The sequence below is a fragment of the Belonocnema kinseyi genome, chromosome 4, assembly GCF_010883055.1.
Source record: "Belonocnema kinseyi isolate 2016_QV_RU_SX_M_011 chromosome 4, B_treatae_v1, whole genome shotgun sequence".
In the NCBI taxonomy this organism is placed as follows: domain Eukaryota; kingdom Metazoa; phylum Arthropoda; class Insecta; order Hymenoptera; family Cynipidae; genus Belonocnema; species Belonocnema kinseyi.
Window position 1 is genome coordinate 15,406,920 of NC_046660.1, and position 17,825 is coordinate 15,424,744.

The window sequence follows — 17,825 nt, forward strand, 5'->3', positions numbered from 1 at the left end:
ATACTTTTAAATTTTGAACGCATTCAATTTATTTATGAAGACTTGAATTCTATCGAGATGAAAATTATTCATATTTCATAGTTGAATATAAAATTTTGAAAGTTTAAAATTTTTATTGATTCCATTTACAAAACTCTAATTTACAAATATTTCAATATTTAACGTTTTGAAATTTTTCTGCTTGCTAAATTTCAATCTGAAGCTTCTAAGATTTTCAAGAGTTTTCAAAAGATTTTAAAGGATTTTAAATATTTTAGGATGTTTTAAAACATTTTAAGGAATTTTCAATTAATTTTAATAATTTAAAGAAATTTCACAGAATTTTAACTATTCTTTCAATTTTTCGGTTGGAAGTGGAACTGCTTTGTTAAAAATTTAGTAACATTACTTTTTGTATAGAAAATTAGACTTGGTGGAAAATAAATTTCTTTTGTGCAAAGTTCATGTATTATACTGAAAATGCCTTTTTTAGTATATAGTTCAGTCTTTTCAACAAAATAAATGAATTTTTGATTAAAATAGATGCATTTTCAAACAAGAAAAATAATTTAATTTCAAAACAGATGAAATTTTAATTGAGACCGGTCAATTTTAAAGCAAAAAAAAAACAAATTTCGTATTAAATAGTTCAATTTGCAATGAAAAGAGAAATCAATTTTTAACTAGAAAAGATAAATTATTAACAAAAAATTATATAATTAAATTCTCAGTTGAATTTTTGTTAGGCCCAAAAACAATCATATTCTCTAGAAAATAGTTGAATTATCAATAGAAAAACTAATTTTTTACGTCAAATATAAATTTTAGATCATAAATGAAACAGTTAAATTTTCAATTTAAAAAATGAGTTTTGAACAAAAACAAAAAGAATCCAATTTACAACAAAATACATAAATTTTTAAACATAGAAATAAATGAACAAACAAAAAGAATAATATTCTAATAACAAAATGAATTTTCTACTAATGAAATTAATTTTCTCTGAAAACGATGAATTTTGAAGCAAACACAAAAAACCAAATGCATGGATTTTCCACCACACAGTTGAATTTTCAACTAAAAAAGAAAGTGTTTAAAAAAAAGTTTCATTTCCAGCGAAAAATGGAATAGTTATATTCTCAGTAAAAGTGTGATTATTAATCGAAAAAAGAAGTTATAACAAAATGTTAAAATATTTAACAAGAACAAAATTAATTTTCAACGAAAGAGTGAAATTTATAACCCAAGAGCTGAATTTTTAATAAAAATGGATAAAGTTTCAAACCAGAAGAATAATTTGCTATCAATCAACGTGATTTTTCAACTAAACAGTTCAAAAAGAAAAAATATCAACTTTAAAAAAAATTTGTCTTTTAAAATGAAGTATTTCAACAGAACAGATTATTTTTTTGCAAAACCTTTGAATTTTTAAACCAAATATATGAATTTCTAACAGGAAAGTTCGTTTTAAACCAAATAAAAAATTTTCAACAAAAAAGATGAAACCTCAATCAAAAAAATGCAATACTAGAAGATTTTTGATCTACTTACTTAAACTCTTTTTACACAAACAGAATACACATTTTGGTTAAAAATTCTTTTTTTTTGTATGTTGTTCTTGTGTTGAAATTAAATTTTTTCCACTGAAACCTTGAGCATAAAATGGAATTTTCAATTAAAAAAAGTGTTTATTTTTTTCAGTTGAAAGTTCGTCTTTTTGGTAGAAACATTTCCTTCTTGTTTGAAAACTGATATTTTTGGTAAAAAATAATGATGATTTTGTTAAAAATTTTTTTTTTTCAGCTAAAAAATAAACTATTCCCTTCCTGGTTGAAAAATCTTTTTTAGTTAACACATTCCACTATCTGGTCAATTCTTAATTTTTAAACTATTTTTTTGATTAAAAATGTTACGATGGCATTCATGGTTGAAAACGACCGATTTAATAGATATGTAATTATTTTTTTTGCAAATTAATTTGTTTAAACCTACGTCTTTTTTAAGAAAAATATTTGTTTGAAAATTACTTTCCGTCTTTAAAAATTCATTGTTTTTTGGTTGAAAGAGAATTTTGTTTAAATGGAAATTTCGGCTTTTTAGTAAAAATTGATTTGTTTTGAAAATTCTTCTTTCCATTTTGAATTTAAAATTCAACTGTTAAATTTGTGTTAAAAATTATATTTTTTAGTTGAAAATTCATTATCTTCGTCGACAATTAAATTTTTTTAATTGAAAATAAACTATTGCATGTTTGGTTAAATACTTGTTTTTTTTTTAGTTTTAATATTAATTTTCAAGTTTAAAATTTGACAATTTTATTGATTTTTTTTAACATTTTTTTTTCAGTTGAAAATTCTTATTTTATGGTAGAAAATTATCATTCTTGTTTGAAAATGCATCTATTTTGGTAACAACATTAATTCTTTTTGTTGTTTATTTAACACCTTTATTGAAAATTCGATTCTTTTTGAATCATTTGTATCATTTTAGTAAAAAATTCAATTATATGTTGAAAATATTTTTCACTTCGCAACAAATGTAATAATTCCATGGTAACTCAGGATTTTAAAACCAGAATAAATTTGAGGAGCAGCTGATTAAATTGTCATTCGTGAAGTCGGGCGAGCTCGGATTCGTGCTCGCGCATTTTTGGCTTTACACGAGGCTGGTCTTCGCAGCAGCAAAGTGGGGGGAATCTTTTCCCTTCATTCTTGTGCCGTTTTACCTCTCGGCTAATTCTTAGGTCGTTTTTGCTCTCGCGTGTTTCTACTTCTCCTTTCCGCAACTTTTTTTTTTTTAATTTGCTTTTGCTCTGAGCAGATACCCATCCAATTAATCAAATTAATACAGAAAGCTGTCGTATCTCATTAGGAGATTTTTTATACATTCATTCAAGGTAGATTTAAGTAAGGAAAAGGTGATTCTGCTGGGCTGAATCATTTATTGTGGCACGTGTCATAATGATGACAAACTGTGATTCCTGATATCTCATAAGAAATTGGGTTTAAACTCAGGTTTTTAATAAAAAATTTCTAAATTGACCGACATTACATCATTTTTAATGTGAGCCTTTTGTTTTTTAATCGTCGATAATAATCCTATGTTTGATTTAAAACTCAGGTAAACAAACTTATATTAATCTAATAAATTTGAAGTCTCTTAAAAAAGGTACAATTTGTAATGAAACGACAAGGATTGCGAAATGAGTTTTAATAAAATAAATTCTGAGAAGGGATCCTTGAGGTAAAGATGGAGAACGGAGAGTGTAAAATTTTTGAATGCGTCAAGGAAACATGAGATGTATGGGACAATGTGAAGAGGGCTCGAGAAACGAATGGTATAGAAAGAAAGAGTGAATTTGAGGAATGACAATTTCAATCGGAATAAATCTGAAAAAAGAATGAATTGAGAAGAAATATCGACAGAAAACAAGATTTTGAGTAGCAATTTAAGTCATTTGACTTTGAAATAGGGCAATATGATAATGTCATTACTTGTATCAGCTTTCTTTAAGCGATATTAAATAGTTTGGCTTTAAATAAATTGAGGACCATGTAAGAAAAAAGTCTAAATGCACCAGTCTAATAAATAGAAAATAAGTTTAAAATAATAATTTGCTAACTACTTTTAATTTGATAGCTTTATTATTACGTAGGCTCTATTGGATTTTTCACTCGAAATATACTGTATCACCTTTACAATTACATTTATGATGGTTTGACTGATTTTTCCACAAACATTTTTGTTGGTTTTATTACACATGTATTTACTAGGTATGAGAAACTAAAAATATCACGTATCTTTTCCCCTCCACTAAATTGTAAACAATCTACAAAAGCAGTCGCTTCTGACGAAATTCTACCTTTGCAGCATCAGTCCTGGGTTGTTTATCGTTATCTCTACTCGCATTCAGAAATAATGAAGATCTTCAATCTATTATTAACCTGCGTGGCTTCGCTCAATTTTGAAAGTATGTGTTTGTAACATTATATGAAAAATTGTTATTGATCCTAATTTTTCATTTCACTTTAAAATTTACAATAAAACATTCATAATTTGAACTTTGCAATCAATATCTGCATCTAATGTCACGTTGTCAGATTTAAATCATGAAGCATATGGAAGCTAAAAAAATTGAAATTAACCCGAATTCTTAAGTTCAATTTCAGAATTGTCTTTCAAGTGTACAATATAAAATACACATAATAAAATTTTTATTTTTTTAAATTGATATTTCCACTTAGTGCCACATCAAAATATTGGTATCTTTCAACATACGGAAATTCAAGAAAATGAGGATAAACGCGATGGCTATGTTTATTAATGAATATTGATCTACCATTAGTTTTATTTTTACACCATATAAAGTTTACAGTTAAAATGTGCAAATTTTTTTAATAAATATTTTCGTTTAGGCCACTTTACCAGATCCATGTATTGTAACATACGGAAAGAAGAAATGATGTTTGTTACATATTTAATTTCATTAATGAATATCAATCTTAAATTGAAATTTTAAATGTATCGTATAAAATTAGAATCAAAATTTGCATTTAAACATTTTTTTCAATAAATAATTATAGTGTTTGCCACGTATACAGATTGAAATACTGTAAAAAATTTTGTAAGCAATTTCATAAATCCTAGTCTTGAAATTGAATTCTAAATATATTATATGAAATTTTAGAATTATAATTCGAAAATATTGAAAATGAAAACTGCCATTTAGTGCCAAGTTTCATAATTCAAATATTGTAACATACGGAAGCAAAAAAATAGTGATTAGCTTAATGTTTTAATTTTCCTATTGATATTAATCTTAAAAATTGACTTCTAAATGTATGCATGTTTTTCGGATTAAATTTAATTCGTACAATATGAAATTTACAAATATGAATTTGAAAATTTTTAAAAATTATAATTTTCATTCACTTAGAGATTGGAATCTTGTAACTTATATACATAAGAAAATATTTAATAACAAAACCTTTTACTTTTTTTTAAATCTTAATCTTCAATTTTATTTGCAAATTTACAATAAGCAATTTAACGTAGGATATTTCTTACATAAAAATAAAAAAGATTCGGGATAAAACTTTCAAATTTTCAAATTTATTTGCTTATTAAAAAAAGACTTTGCCAACATAAAAGATAAATTTTTAACAGAATACTGAAATTTCCAATACAAACGTGTAATTGATATTCAAACCAGAAAGAAGAACTGTCAAGTAATAAAAGTTTTCCAAACATAAAAAAAGCAATAATCACATAGATTGTTCAAACTTCAACAGAAAAAAAGACTTTTATTTGCATAAATGGAATTTTTAACCAAAAAATGTGAATTTTGCGAAAAAAATTTATTTTTAACAAAATGGTCGAATGCTAAGCCAGAGAAAAATCTTTATTTAAAAAAAACTATTTTCAAGAATAAGTTTAACTATCACCGAAGCAGTGTAATTTTCAATTAAAAATATAAATTTTGAATCAAGAGTTTCAACTCTCCACCAAAGAGATACATTTTTCAACTGAAAATTTTAATATTCAACCAAAAAGTTATTACTCAAAATAAGTTCAGCCAAGATTTCAAACAAAGTCTTTCCTCTAGAAGAGGATATTTATTTTTAAATAAACCGATGCATTTTCATCCAGAAATAAAAAACTTCTACTAAGAGAGATGAATTTCCAAATCAGAAAGCTTATTTTTTTCAAAAAGCTTTAGCTTATTTTTAAGTTTCAAGAAATTGCAATCTGATTTTTTTAAACCAAGTTAAATCTGTTAAGCGGTGTGGCTATTTTCATAACTCACCAATTGGTCATGTATTTTATTTCGACAGCCTTTTTAAAATTAGGTTACATTAACAGCCTTTAATAATTCCACATATTTTCACAAAATTATTATTGATATAATACGCAATTACTAAATGATAATATACAGTGAAATAATTCAGAATATTTTCTTCAGAAAAATGAAAAGTTTTTATAATAAGCTGGACCATTTGTTTTGGGTTTCAAGGTTTTTTAAGGTTCATTTAATTGTCTTTAAACAGCTTTTAAAAATTTTTTACCGTTTTTTGTAGTATCTTTTTATTTTTTCTCGGTTTTTTTTCTTGAACATGGACTAAATTAATAGAACCCTATAGAGAAGTCCAAATATTTCTAGTTAGAAGTTAATTCTTTGTAATTGAAAGTTTTACCATAATATTTTTCGTACGGAATTAATTTCGTATAAAACTCCATTATTGAGTTTAAAATTCATGTATATATTTTATTTAAAATTGATCTTTTATTAACTGTTTAAATTTTGAACACTTCGTTTTGATTGATTTGCTAACAAAAATACATTTCTTTTACTAAAAATTTAACAGTTTTGTCTAGAAATTGTTTCTTTTCTTTGTAAATTAATATTTGTAGCTGCAAAAATAATTACGCAATTTTTAGTTAAAAATTAAATTATTTTGTTTGAAAATTCGTAGGTTATTGTTAGATTGAACTGTTTCCTATTAAGGTTAAAATCTTTCTGGGTTAAAATATCAACTATTACAATTATCATGGAAAATTTTTTTTACTGAATTCCATTCAGAAAAAAAAATTTCAAGAAGTTCTTCAACTGTTACCGATTCCTTTAAATTTTTAATTGAAAAATATCAATTTCAAAAAAAGTAGTTAAATGTTTAACTGAAGGGTTGAAGTTATGACTAAAAATAGGCATCTTCCACAAAAACGTGGTTCAACGGAAATTCTCAAAACAAATGGTTGAATTCTCAAGAAAAAAATATTAATCTTGCACAAAAAGTTGCACTTATATCCAATAAAGATGCAATTTGTACTAAAACAGATGAATATTTAAATTAAAAACACAAAATTTCAAAAAATAGCTGAATTTACATCCCAAAAAGCTTTTAGCTGGCTTTTAATACCAAAAAATGAATTTTAAACAAAGAGTAAAATTTCAAGGAGAATAGTTGAATTTTTATCCTAAAAAGGTCGGTTCTTAAACAAAACGAATTTCGTTTTAGCAAGATTTTAGAGTTTTTAAACAAATAAAAAATATATAACTTAACAGACAATCTTCAGGAAGAAGCAAATGCAAAAAAAAATATAAATGGAAGGCAATCAAATTACTAACAATGGTATTAAATTAGGGTTTCCGTAAATCCTTATTTGGAAAATTCTCCAATTTTTCCTCCTTGACAATTTTTTATTTTCCCTGACCATGAATATTTAAAGAATTGTAAACCTTCTGAAAAAAGTTTTTAAAAAGTCGCATTGCCATGAATTTGACGTGATCATGGCTATGAGTGGGCCGGGTGAATCACTCGAGTATAGAGTGGTATTATATATATTTTTTAGAAACTTTCCGCGTACAAAACGAAGGTTTATGGTTATTATAATTAAGTTTTATTGAGTGGAAATCATTTGCTAAAAATTCCTCAAGAAACTTACTTAACTTACTTACTTACTAACTTACTTAACTCCTTATATAGGAGTGCGCGTTTGCTCTTTTCCTAAAACATGTCCCTTACTTTTTCTCATTTCTTCCAGTCTCATCATCCAGCTTGCCGCTTGTCTACTTCCATTCAAGACCTACCTTGTCCTGTCACTCATACTCTCATCAGATGTTTCCTCCCTCGTACATCTCTCTAAAACATGCCCTTCATTCCCCCAGCACCTGCACTCTCTCATTCTTTGTCTCATCCTAAATCGTGAAACGTCATTTGTACCGTTCTTTAATATTCTAGCTCTTCTGTAGCTTTTACTACCTTGCTACCTTCACACCGCCTGTTATACTTAGACTCCACGATTCTTTCCCGTCGTTTATTCCTGTCTTTAACTCTGAGTTCATTCCCTAACTCTTGCCATAATCTGACATCTGCTCCCATATCGCATTCTATCCTCCTTTGTTGTCTCTCTTGCTCCTACGTTGACCCTTCTGTGTTCATCCTATTCTCTTTGTCTACTACTTCCCGTAGACAAGCTGGTGCTGGCCTGCTTCCCTCTTCACTTTTTAGTTTTTGCTCAAAGTTCCATGCTCTCTTCATTTGTCTAATACCCATTTTACGTTTACCTAATTCCTCCCTCAATATATATCCTGGATATCTATCCCCAGATTTCTATAAGACTCATTTCTCTCTCGTTACCCGCTAGTAAGATTACATCGGCTGCATACGCTATGGAATATACCTTGCTATTTTCCAGAACCGACCCTCCCCTTTTTTGTATCCAGTTTCTCCTCTCGATCTGCCAGAAAGAGACTGGATAGTAGTGGACCCAATGGGCACCCTTGCCTGAGCTCCCACCAACACCAAAACACCTCCCCATTTCGGTTCTCAATCCTAAACCTTATCTTAGCCTCTTTGAATATTTCCTTTATCCTCTCGACCAACTCTTCATCCACTCCCCTCTCTTTTATGACCTGCCATAACACAAATTTAATTCCACTATACTTCTCCAACTTCTTTCCCTTTTCTTTCTTAATTACCGGTACCACCAACCCTCTCCTCCACTCCTTAGGTTATCCTTCTCCTTTCCAAACCTTGTTGCATACCTTTCACATTTCCTTTCTCACCCCTTCCCCTCCAAAACTCAAAGCCTCGTCCTTAATATCATCCTCTCCTGTTTCTTTGCTTCTGTTAAGTCTCGTTATCGCTCTATCCATTCTGCCCAACAGTCGTTTAAAGTAAAGGGTCCACTCATCCATCTCGATTTCCTCATTAACACTATTTTTGACTCCCCGTTCCTTATTGCTCACCTCCCATTTCCTTCCTTTCCTGATCCTCTCTGTAAGCTCTTTTATCTTTTCGAGGCGTATGTCCACGGATTCCCCTCCCAATCATCTAATCTCCTCGTTCTCCATTCTTTATTCAAATTATCTCAATTTATTCTCTCCTGACCTACCCAATTTGACTTTCCTGAGGCCAGTTTTTTTCTTTTTTTTGTTGTGCGGCTTTTATCCTGAGCATTTAAATGTCGCTATTGCGGAAAGTGTTCTAAGCCTATTTCATTATCTACTTCCACTCTATTCATTCTCTACTTGAGTCTTTCTTCTGTTAAAATGTAATCTATTACATTCTACCCTTTACCTATAAACTTCACTTCCCCTTCTTCTTCTCCCCTTATATTTTTATTACAGATAACCCACTCTTCCTCTCCTTACAGGTTCAAAATAGTTTATACTCCCAATCTATCTTCCTCTGCTTGGAATTTCTTCCCTTAATACTCTTCAAGCTTCTTGTTCTTCTCTCCTTCTATATACACAAAAAGAAGGTCAACCTCTCTCTTCCTATCTTTATTCTTCTCACCATCACGCCATCCAGGTTATGTGCTGGATCTTCTACTATTTCATCTCCCGTGAGCTCTATTTTAACCCTTGGCATCATGTATTTCATCCCCCTCTCCTTCTCAAGTTCTTTCCTCGATTCTTGCGTTGTGCACAATTTCCATTTCGGCAACTTTCGTTTCAAACAATTTTCGATCCCTTTTTTTACACAGGTTCCACTCAGCATTACCACGTCCCACTTTCCAATATTCTCTTAGGACCCCTCGTTTTTTTGTTTTTGACCCTGACACATTCGAGAAAGCGACACTCAATTTCCTTCTTTTTCTCCTCCCCCTTCTTCCTGTGTTCAGTTTTTCTTCTCTAGTGGCAACGCCGCCTCATCTCCCCTACTCTTAATACCTTTTTTGACCCTTCTTTCCTGTATTGTTTCCCCTGATATTAATTCTTTGCTTCTGTTGTTCCAGGTCCACTTCACCTATTCGCCCAAACCCTCTGTTTTCCTATTCAAACATGACCCCCGTTCCTCCTCTCTCTCTCCATGTTTCGTTCGATCATCCACTTCCTTTTTCTCTCTCTCTCTCCATGTCAGGTCCTCTTCAATTCGTTCACTCCTTTACCTTAGTATCCTTTTCCTTTCTATTATCGCTCTTTTCTTCTCCTTGCTTCCCACTTTCACTATGGGCACACCTGCTTTCCCTTCTGCGTTTCTCCTCAGCACCTTTACCGCTTTCACTCTTACTTGAGCCCCAATAACGTTCATCAGCTTCTCTCCTTCTTACTTTCCCCAATCACTTTATACTTTCATTCCTTTAATTACTATATTTCGCTTACTTTCCTCTCTCTCTATTCCTTCTAGTCTCACTTCTATTCCATTTAGTTGTCTCCGCATTCTCCTATTTTGCTCCTGCAGTTTCTTATCACCCACCTTAACTACGTCTCCTACTCCTACCTTTTCCTTTTATTCTCATTCTCTATCTGTTTACTCTCTATGCTATCCAGTTTCCTGAATACCTCCCCTTTCTCGGCTTTCCACAGAGCATCCTATTCCTACCATTTCTTTCTCATTTTTTTCACTTTTTCTCTGCATTCCTTCTCTGTCTGCTCTTCTTCAGTACTTTCTTATTTTCTTCCTCCTCATCTAACTGGTCTCTAACCCTTCTATTATCCTCCTGCTTCTCCCCTTCGCTACTCCTGGTTGGTAATTGTAGCCACTTCTCGAAAAACTCCTTCGCGTTCGTACTATGCGAACTGTGCGCTCTAAATAGCCTTTGCACGTTCGTCGACCTGTCTCGTTTCCTTTCCACTCTCATTTCCTCTCTCTTCCCGAGCTTCTTAAATACCTTTCCCTTATCACTACTTTCATTACTGTTAATGCCACCTTCTACGTTTTCGCTCAACCTCAGTCGCTTGCATAGTTTTGCTGGATAATGCCGACCCACTCTCTGTATTCGTATCCTACTACCCTCTCTCTGTCCTTTCTCGACTTCTTGTCACCGGCATGTCTGCCACGTTTTCTTTTCCCCGTGCAAATCGTTTAATATAAATCTAAAGCCAGCACTTTCATCGAAAAATGTACATTTTCGACAAAAAATAAAACAGTTACATTTTCGGTTAAAAAAATTAAATCTAAATGAGATAAAACTAATTTTCATCACAAAATATGAACTATTCACCAAAATAGACGAGTTCTCAGAAAAGTACATGCTTTTTCAAGAAAATATTTGAATTTTTAAAGGAATTTTGGGGCAAATAGAAGTTTCTGTCACCAAGAGCCCTAAATATTTTGCCACAAACTCGGTTTTTCACTAAAATATTGGTACTTTAATCCAACTATTTCTATTTTCAACTTATAAAGAGAAATTTTAAACGAAAAAAGGTTTGTTAACTATAATAATCAATGATCAAGAAAATAAATGCATTATTAACAAAGTAATTTTACTTCCAATGAAGTAGTTAAATTTTCAACAAAAGGAGATTAATTTTCAATAAAACAGTTGCGATATTTGAATATGACCCAATAAATCCTACATTAATATGTTCTTCAAAAAGATCTAGAAGAACCCCTTAAGAATTATACGAGCGGTCAATTGATACGAGCGTCCCGAATTCATTAAAGCAGGCGAAATTTGTTTTCTCTACCCTGTCCTATTTGAGAGTGAGGCACGTGCGAGTGTGTACTGCCTTGAATTCGACCTGCGCATGCGCGTAGTAAGCCTGTGTGCGTTCTTACTCATTACCTCCAAAATATGAACGTCACAGGAGTGGGATGCCATTTCATTCTCGTATATTTGTAGTTTCCAAATCCCAAACCACAAATCCCGCTATCTCATTTTTCAGGTTCTGAATAACAGTTACATTTCCAGTAAACAAAAATGTCATGAATCTTTTTTTAACAGAAGTCTGTGCTATGAATACTGACAGTGAAGCTGGTCGTAGCAGAAATGTTAATGCCGAGCGTCGCCCCACTACATCTCCAAATCCTCATCCAGGTAATGATAATGCTCCATTCCGCAGCCTAAGCGGTTATCTTGCGATAAACAGTTATTTTTCTGGTGTATACAAATTTCTTTAATCACTTTTTGCAGATCTTCCTGCTTGGAATAATCATCGTCATACCCATGATTCTGAAATTAGAAATATTGCTCCTCATGCTATCCATCAACCAAAAGGGATAATATTAAAAAGAGTCGTAAATGGTGAGATTTCAAATTGGCATTTGCTAATTGGAAATCTCGTTCCTGATGCGAGAATTGAAAGATGCAATGGTCCATATGGATCCGTGAGTGTTGATCTACCAGATAGCGAACGTTTATATGCATGTCTCCAACCGGTAAAGTATCATAATGAGACAAAAAACCGAGAGCATGTTGGTGGTGCTCCAATATTCCTAGCTAACGTGGGAATAGGCAACGTTAAATACAGAGCCGTTCTTGCACCTAGTGATATTAGGTCAAGAGTCAACTCTCAAGGATATCCCAGCACTCTGGGCTTGCAAACAATTGGGCAGGTTCGTTACACAAAGTCCGATCCCATTAATCCGAATAATTCAATTGATGTTGCTGGAGACTTACATAAACTTCCTGAAGAAGAGCAAAATCTCCCATAAAATCTAAGAGTATAGGTTTGCTAGAACAGCTGAAGTCAAAGAATTGATCTAACATGAATCGATCTGAAAATTCGTTGAAATTGTATTGATTGATTGTTTTTAAAAGGTTTCTTGTACTTATGCATAATAATAAAACAATGTGCATTACAGTTTTTAAAATTAATAGTCAATAAAGCACAGTATTTCAAGAAGCCGTTATATATTTTGTTAAGCCCAGTATTACATTAAGACCTTATATGCACCTTAATACAAATAAATTCGGGTATAGCTATATTTTTCTCACAACAACAGTCTTTCATACTATGTCATAAATAAGTTTTAGAAATTTCTCTAATTTTGTTGTAGATTTCGAGAGAGAATGGAAAGAACTATCAGAAGCAAAAAGAAAAAGTATAATACCTTTAAAAGTTTCAAAACAACAGCACATCAAAGAAAAAGCCGAACAATTTTTCATAAATGGCGTTAAGACTTTATAAACTTTAAATACTCATAACTTTGTCCAAAAAATGTTCGATTAAATTAATGAAATATCTGTCGTCTAAAACCTTTGAAAGGCAACAGATTTCATCCGCAGTCGAATCCCTGACTTAAGCGTGTGCAGCCTGCATGATTTGAAGTGAATTCAGCCAAATACAAAACTGATAATTTCTGACAATGTTTCTTTTTCTAATTTAATAATTTAATAATTTTTTCAAATTTGAGATTTTTCAAGAAAACAGCTAGAAAGTTTTTCAGTAAGCTTTTTGATTTGACAGGATTCTGAATTTTATAAAAAATGTATGTCTGTTCAAAAGATACCTATGACTTTTAGAAGAAATTGGAATTTTAAATATTTGAAATTGAAAAATTGCCTTTAAATCTTTAAATCGAAATTTTCAATTTTCCCAATAATATACAGAAGAAATTTCGGTATCTTCAAATTCTTCACAATCCATGAAAATCTCCAACATTTCAGTACGAAATCTTTGAAAATCTAAATCTTGTACACAATTGTTTTTAATTTTTAAAGTTTTTAAATACGTTCTAATTTACCTAAATTTTTTGAAAATGTTTGTAAGATTATCAAAATCTAACTTTTATACAAAATTCTCGTTTAACTTATGAAATTTTTAAATTTTGAAAAAGATTGTTAACAGTTTTCAACATCTTTTAAAATGATTCTAATGTATGCTAAGATGTTTGGAAAATTTATCATAATTCAAAAAGATTGCCCTGAAATCTTTCAAATCCACAGAAATGCTTTAAAAAATTCTTAAATCTTCTCATCTGTTCTATGAAATTAATTTTGCTAAATACACATTTTAAAAAAAAATTTCCAGGGACCTTCAGAGAATGTTGCTGTGCTTTGGAAACCTTTTAAAATTTTCGAAAAGCTTTTTCTTGCTTTAAAATTTTTTAATCTCTTGAAGATTAATACGAAATACGTATTTTTTTATGAATCGTTTTCGCGAAATTTTTAAAATATTAGAAAAATTAAATTTTTTTATTAGTATGATATATTAATTATCATATTATTATGTATAGCGAAACCATTAGGAGAACACCAAAATCAAACATTTAAAAAAAAGTAAACATGAAAAATAAATAGGATAGGAAAGCCGTCCACCTTTCGTACAGTCGAAGTTCAGGGACAAAGCAGCAACAATACAAACTTCTCTTTAAAATAAATGTATCCTAAAAGTGTAATAAGGACACAAAAAGCCACATTTCACTTTAACTAAAAACGATCAAATTATGTATATAGATTTTCTATTTAAAAAATGATGTCACGTGATCTATGGATACAGGCATTGGATAAGGTGGCCTTTTCTGTTGTTATTTTCTCGTTTGAAGTTTAAAACACAGCAAAATGTATATGAAATCTATTTAAAAAATGGCTTGATTTGTTTTTGATGTTTATGTCTTTAAATTTTCTTCAAACTTTTTCTTGTCTGAACTGGACTGTCGATTTCTTGTCTGAACTCAACCAACAAAGAAAATTATGCAAAAAAAAGTTTATTCGTCAACAAAGAAAACTTAATTTTCAAATAAGCATTTGATATTTTTACCAAAAAAGGATGAAACTTATGAAAAAAGCGGTGAATTTTTAAATCAAATACCAATTATATGAACGAAACTCACGTGGATCAATTTCACGGAAAGCGTTCTACAATGCTCTAGGTGGAAATTCCATTTTGAAATTCCACATGGAAATTCTATGAGAAAATTATCAAAAATATTTAGCAAATAATTTTGGACTAAGTCGAGAATCTGAATTGATAAAATCGTAATTGACAAAACCTTGCTGCAACTTAAAACCGGGTTTATTCCTTCCCCATATTATTTAAAGAAATTAAATTATTTGAGTGAAGAATTTTACTGCTTAATTTTAACTAAAAAGTAAAATTTTATTTTTATTTCTCCCAGGATGTTGAATTAAGATAAAATTAGGCACCAAGCAAGTCTCAACTTGCCGCCCTGAAAGAAGGGCAAATTACACTGATTCAAACTAAAAAAAACAATGCACTGACGTCGAACAGCATTTTCGGAGAGTGGCATGGCGTGCGTTTCTGAAAGTCTCAGCTAAGCAAAGCAGATTTGGGATATTTTTTAAAATAATAAAAATAAATCTCAGCATCTGATATAAACTTCGGTGACCGAATCACATATGCATACTGTACTTTTCCTTATACGACACTATTATATAACATCAATATTTTTTCCCTTTTCTTAAAAACCCTTACATGCTCTGGAAAAATATCCAAGCATTTTTCTGGATTGTCCACTAATTATTTCAATATGAACCATACATTTTGATTGCAAATTAAAATGTTTATTTATTTAACATGCCAATTCTACTCCACCTAATCGGACATTATTTATTTTGACATCAAATATTATTGGAGTAACAGTTCTAGAATACGTAACAGCTGAACTTGTTTCTAGATTAAGCAGCACCTTCTTCTCTAAACACTAGTAACATAAATTGTCCAGATCATTTTGTTGCTGCACGCAAAAAGTTATTTGTTTTCTTCTCTTAAGTAGCTTTGCCTCATCCGCATAGAATATAATTTTTGATGAGAATTCGTCAGTTACATAATTATTGTAGATAATATAAAAAACAGTTCATAAATTTTAGCCTTGCGGAACTCTCGAACAGGAGTGATGAATTTCAGAAAATTAACTTCTGCACTGAACATAGCCATTTCTATTTCCTCGAATATTCTTAATTGGTCTAACAAGATTGGTCAGTAGATTAAGGCCATGTTATTTTATTAATTAGAGGCTCTGGTTTACTTTATCAAAAGCCTTTGAGAAATTGAAATACAAGACATCAATATGCTCAACACCCTTTAATTGTGAATTTTCTCGGTAAGGAGCCATGCTATGCAGAATTCAATAGTGATTTTAAATATAAGATAGTGGTGTCAGTGAGAAACATCTAGAATATTTTGGAAAAATTGTTTAGAATTAAAATTGGACGATATTTGTATAGGTGAGACCTATAATTTTTTTAAAACCTGGGCACATTTTGGTGTCTTTCCATTGTGATTGTTGAATTCCGCCTTTGAGAGAAATATTGTAAATATGATCGAGTGGTCCGAATATATCAACTAGTGTCGACCAAGCTTGTATATTTTTCCCAAAGAGATAAATCATTACAAAGTGATCACACAATCTATCATTTATCATATTTTCATATTTCACATACATTCTAACAAAATATTCTGCGAATGCTCCAAAACTTTCCCCCTCTCTGCAAAACATTGAGTCCTCATCTATCATGATTCCAGGAAGGCTACTTTCATTTTTTCAACTTTAGGGCTATATTCCGAAGGTTCCCAGGATTACACAATAGAATTTTTTTGCATGCGCTAAATAATTTTTATAATCATCTTTGGCCATTTTTGAAACGATTTTGAACATTTTATAGATACCTTTATACTGCATTGCTTAAAATGTCAGCTAAAATAATTTCGAAACGAGATAGAGATCGGGTAGAAACACATTTGGTTCTAAACGTCTTTGACCAGTTTTCAATTGGTCGCAATTTCAATATCTGTAATTTAACCGTATCTTAACCTGTCCTTATGTGGAAAATGGTTATAGTAGACCGGTTGTTAAAATCTTCTAAACGGTCTTAATCCGCTATTTGGGAACAAAAATTAATATTCTCAAAGATCGAAATTAGTTTTGAAATTGGTCTCTAATCGACTTCTAAATGTCACTTGACACTTATGTATTGTAGTCGGTCGAAACCGAGTTTTATCCGGCGATGGAAAACGAGCCGGTTAGGTGACGGTTACAACTCGGGGACTAAATTCGAATGGGGATCGGTTAAAACCCGTTGGAATTGACCCGAGGAAACCCGAGGACAAAATCCGGTTAGAGAGTAATTAAGATCCGTGTTAAAAATATAATAAGAACCCAGTTACAAGCTGGTTAGAACACGGTTACAACTCGGGGACGAAATTCGGTTATGGGCCGATTAAGAAACGGTTAGGAATCGGGTACAAATATTGCAGGATGCTAGATAGAAACAGGTTAGGTGTCGGTTACAACCAGAGACAAAATCCGGTTAGAGACCGGTTAGAGCCGGTAAAGAACCAAATAGGGGACGAAATTCTTATAAGGGTAGGTTAAGAACCGGTTAGGGATCAGATACAAATGTTGCAGCATGCTGAATAAAAACCTTTTAAACCCCTGGGACCAAATCCGGTTAGAGATCATTAAAAGCCGAGTATATGTTTCGCCTTTTCGTCTATTTTGATCGCTGGGTTGTTACCGTCACCAAATTAGTTTGTAACTGGATCATCTTAATAATCCTACCTATTGGTTACATATTACAAAACAATTTGGTGATGGTTGTAACTCGAAGACAAAATCCGGTTAGAAAATGGTTATAGCCTGCTAGAACCCACTTTTGACCTATTTCGAACCAATTTCTTTCCGAAATTTTAAGCAGGGTTGTATCAGAAGCCGGTTTATCTTTTTTAATATTGAATTTGTATTTAATTTTCGAATAGACTTTTACTGTATCAGAAAACAAGATAGCATAATGATTGTCAGATGAGGTATACTTTAGGGTAGGAATAGGTTCACACATTTCTTTTAGTGTTGCATCATAAAGATATTTCCACGCTGCTTCCCAATCATGAATCTCTTTCCAATTTCTTTTAGCTAACATTGAGTATAGACGTGAATAGTCTCCATTTTTAACCAAAGCGGTTTTGAAAATCGATTTTAAACTTATAAAATGCATCATTTGTTAAGCAGTTACAATCTATTAGTAAAGTTATATGGATCTTATCCTCATTCATTATAGTATCTAAACTGGTTTTTACTGTCAACATAGTATTCTAATGAAAAATAGGTTTGAAAGGTTTAGACTAGGTACATAGGATGGATTTAGGAAACAAGTTTCCAGGTCAGGTAGAGTTAGGTATTATAGGAGTAGGGTGAAGAATCGCCTTTTTGCTGTAT

The 17,825-nt window shown here is 31.0% G+C and overlaps 1 protein-coding gene across 3 annotated transcripts in view; it reads left to right on the forward strand.

The window, feature by feature from the left end:
• LOC117171698 overlaps positions 1–12,515 on the forward strand; it is a 44,646-nt gene extending 32,131 nt beyond the window's left edge. For 2 of the 3 annotated variants that reach the window (XM_033359230.1, XM_033359232.1), the window contains 2 exons: positions 11,653–11,745; positions 11,842–12,515. In XM_033359230.1, the coding sequence (XP_033215121.1) occupies positions 11,653–11,745; positions 11,842–12,362 (614 nt within the window). In that variant the 3' untranslated portion in view covers positions 12,363–12,515. The remainder of the gene's footprint in view (positions 1–11,652; positions 11,746–11,841) is intronic. The other variant, XM_033359233.1, reaches the window with a different exon arrangement.
• The last annotated feature ends 5,310 nt before the right edge of the window (positions 12,516–17,825 follow it).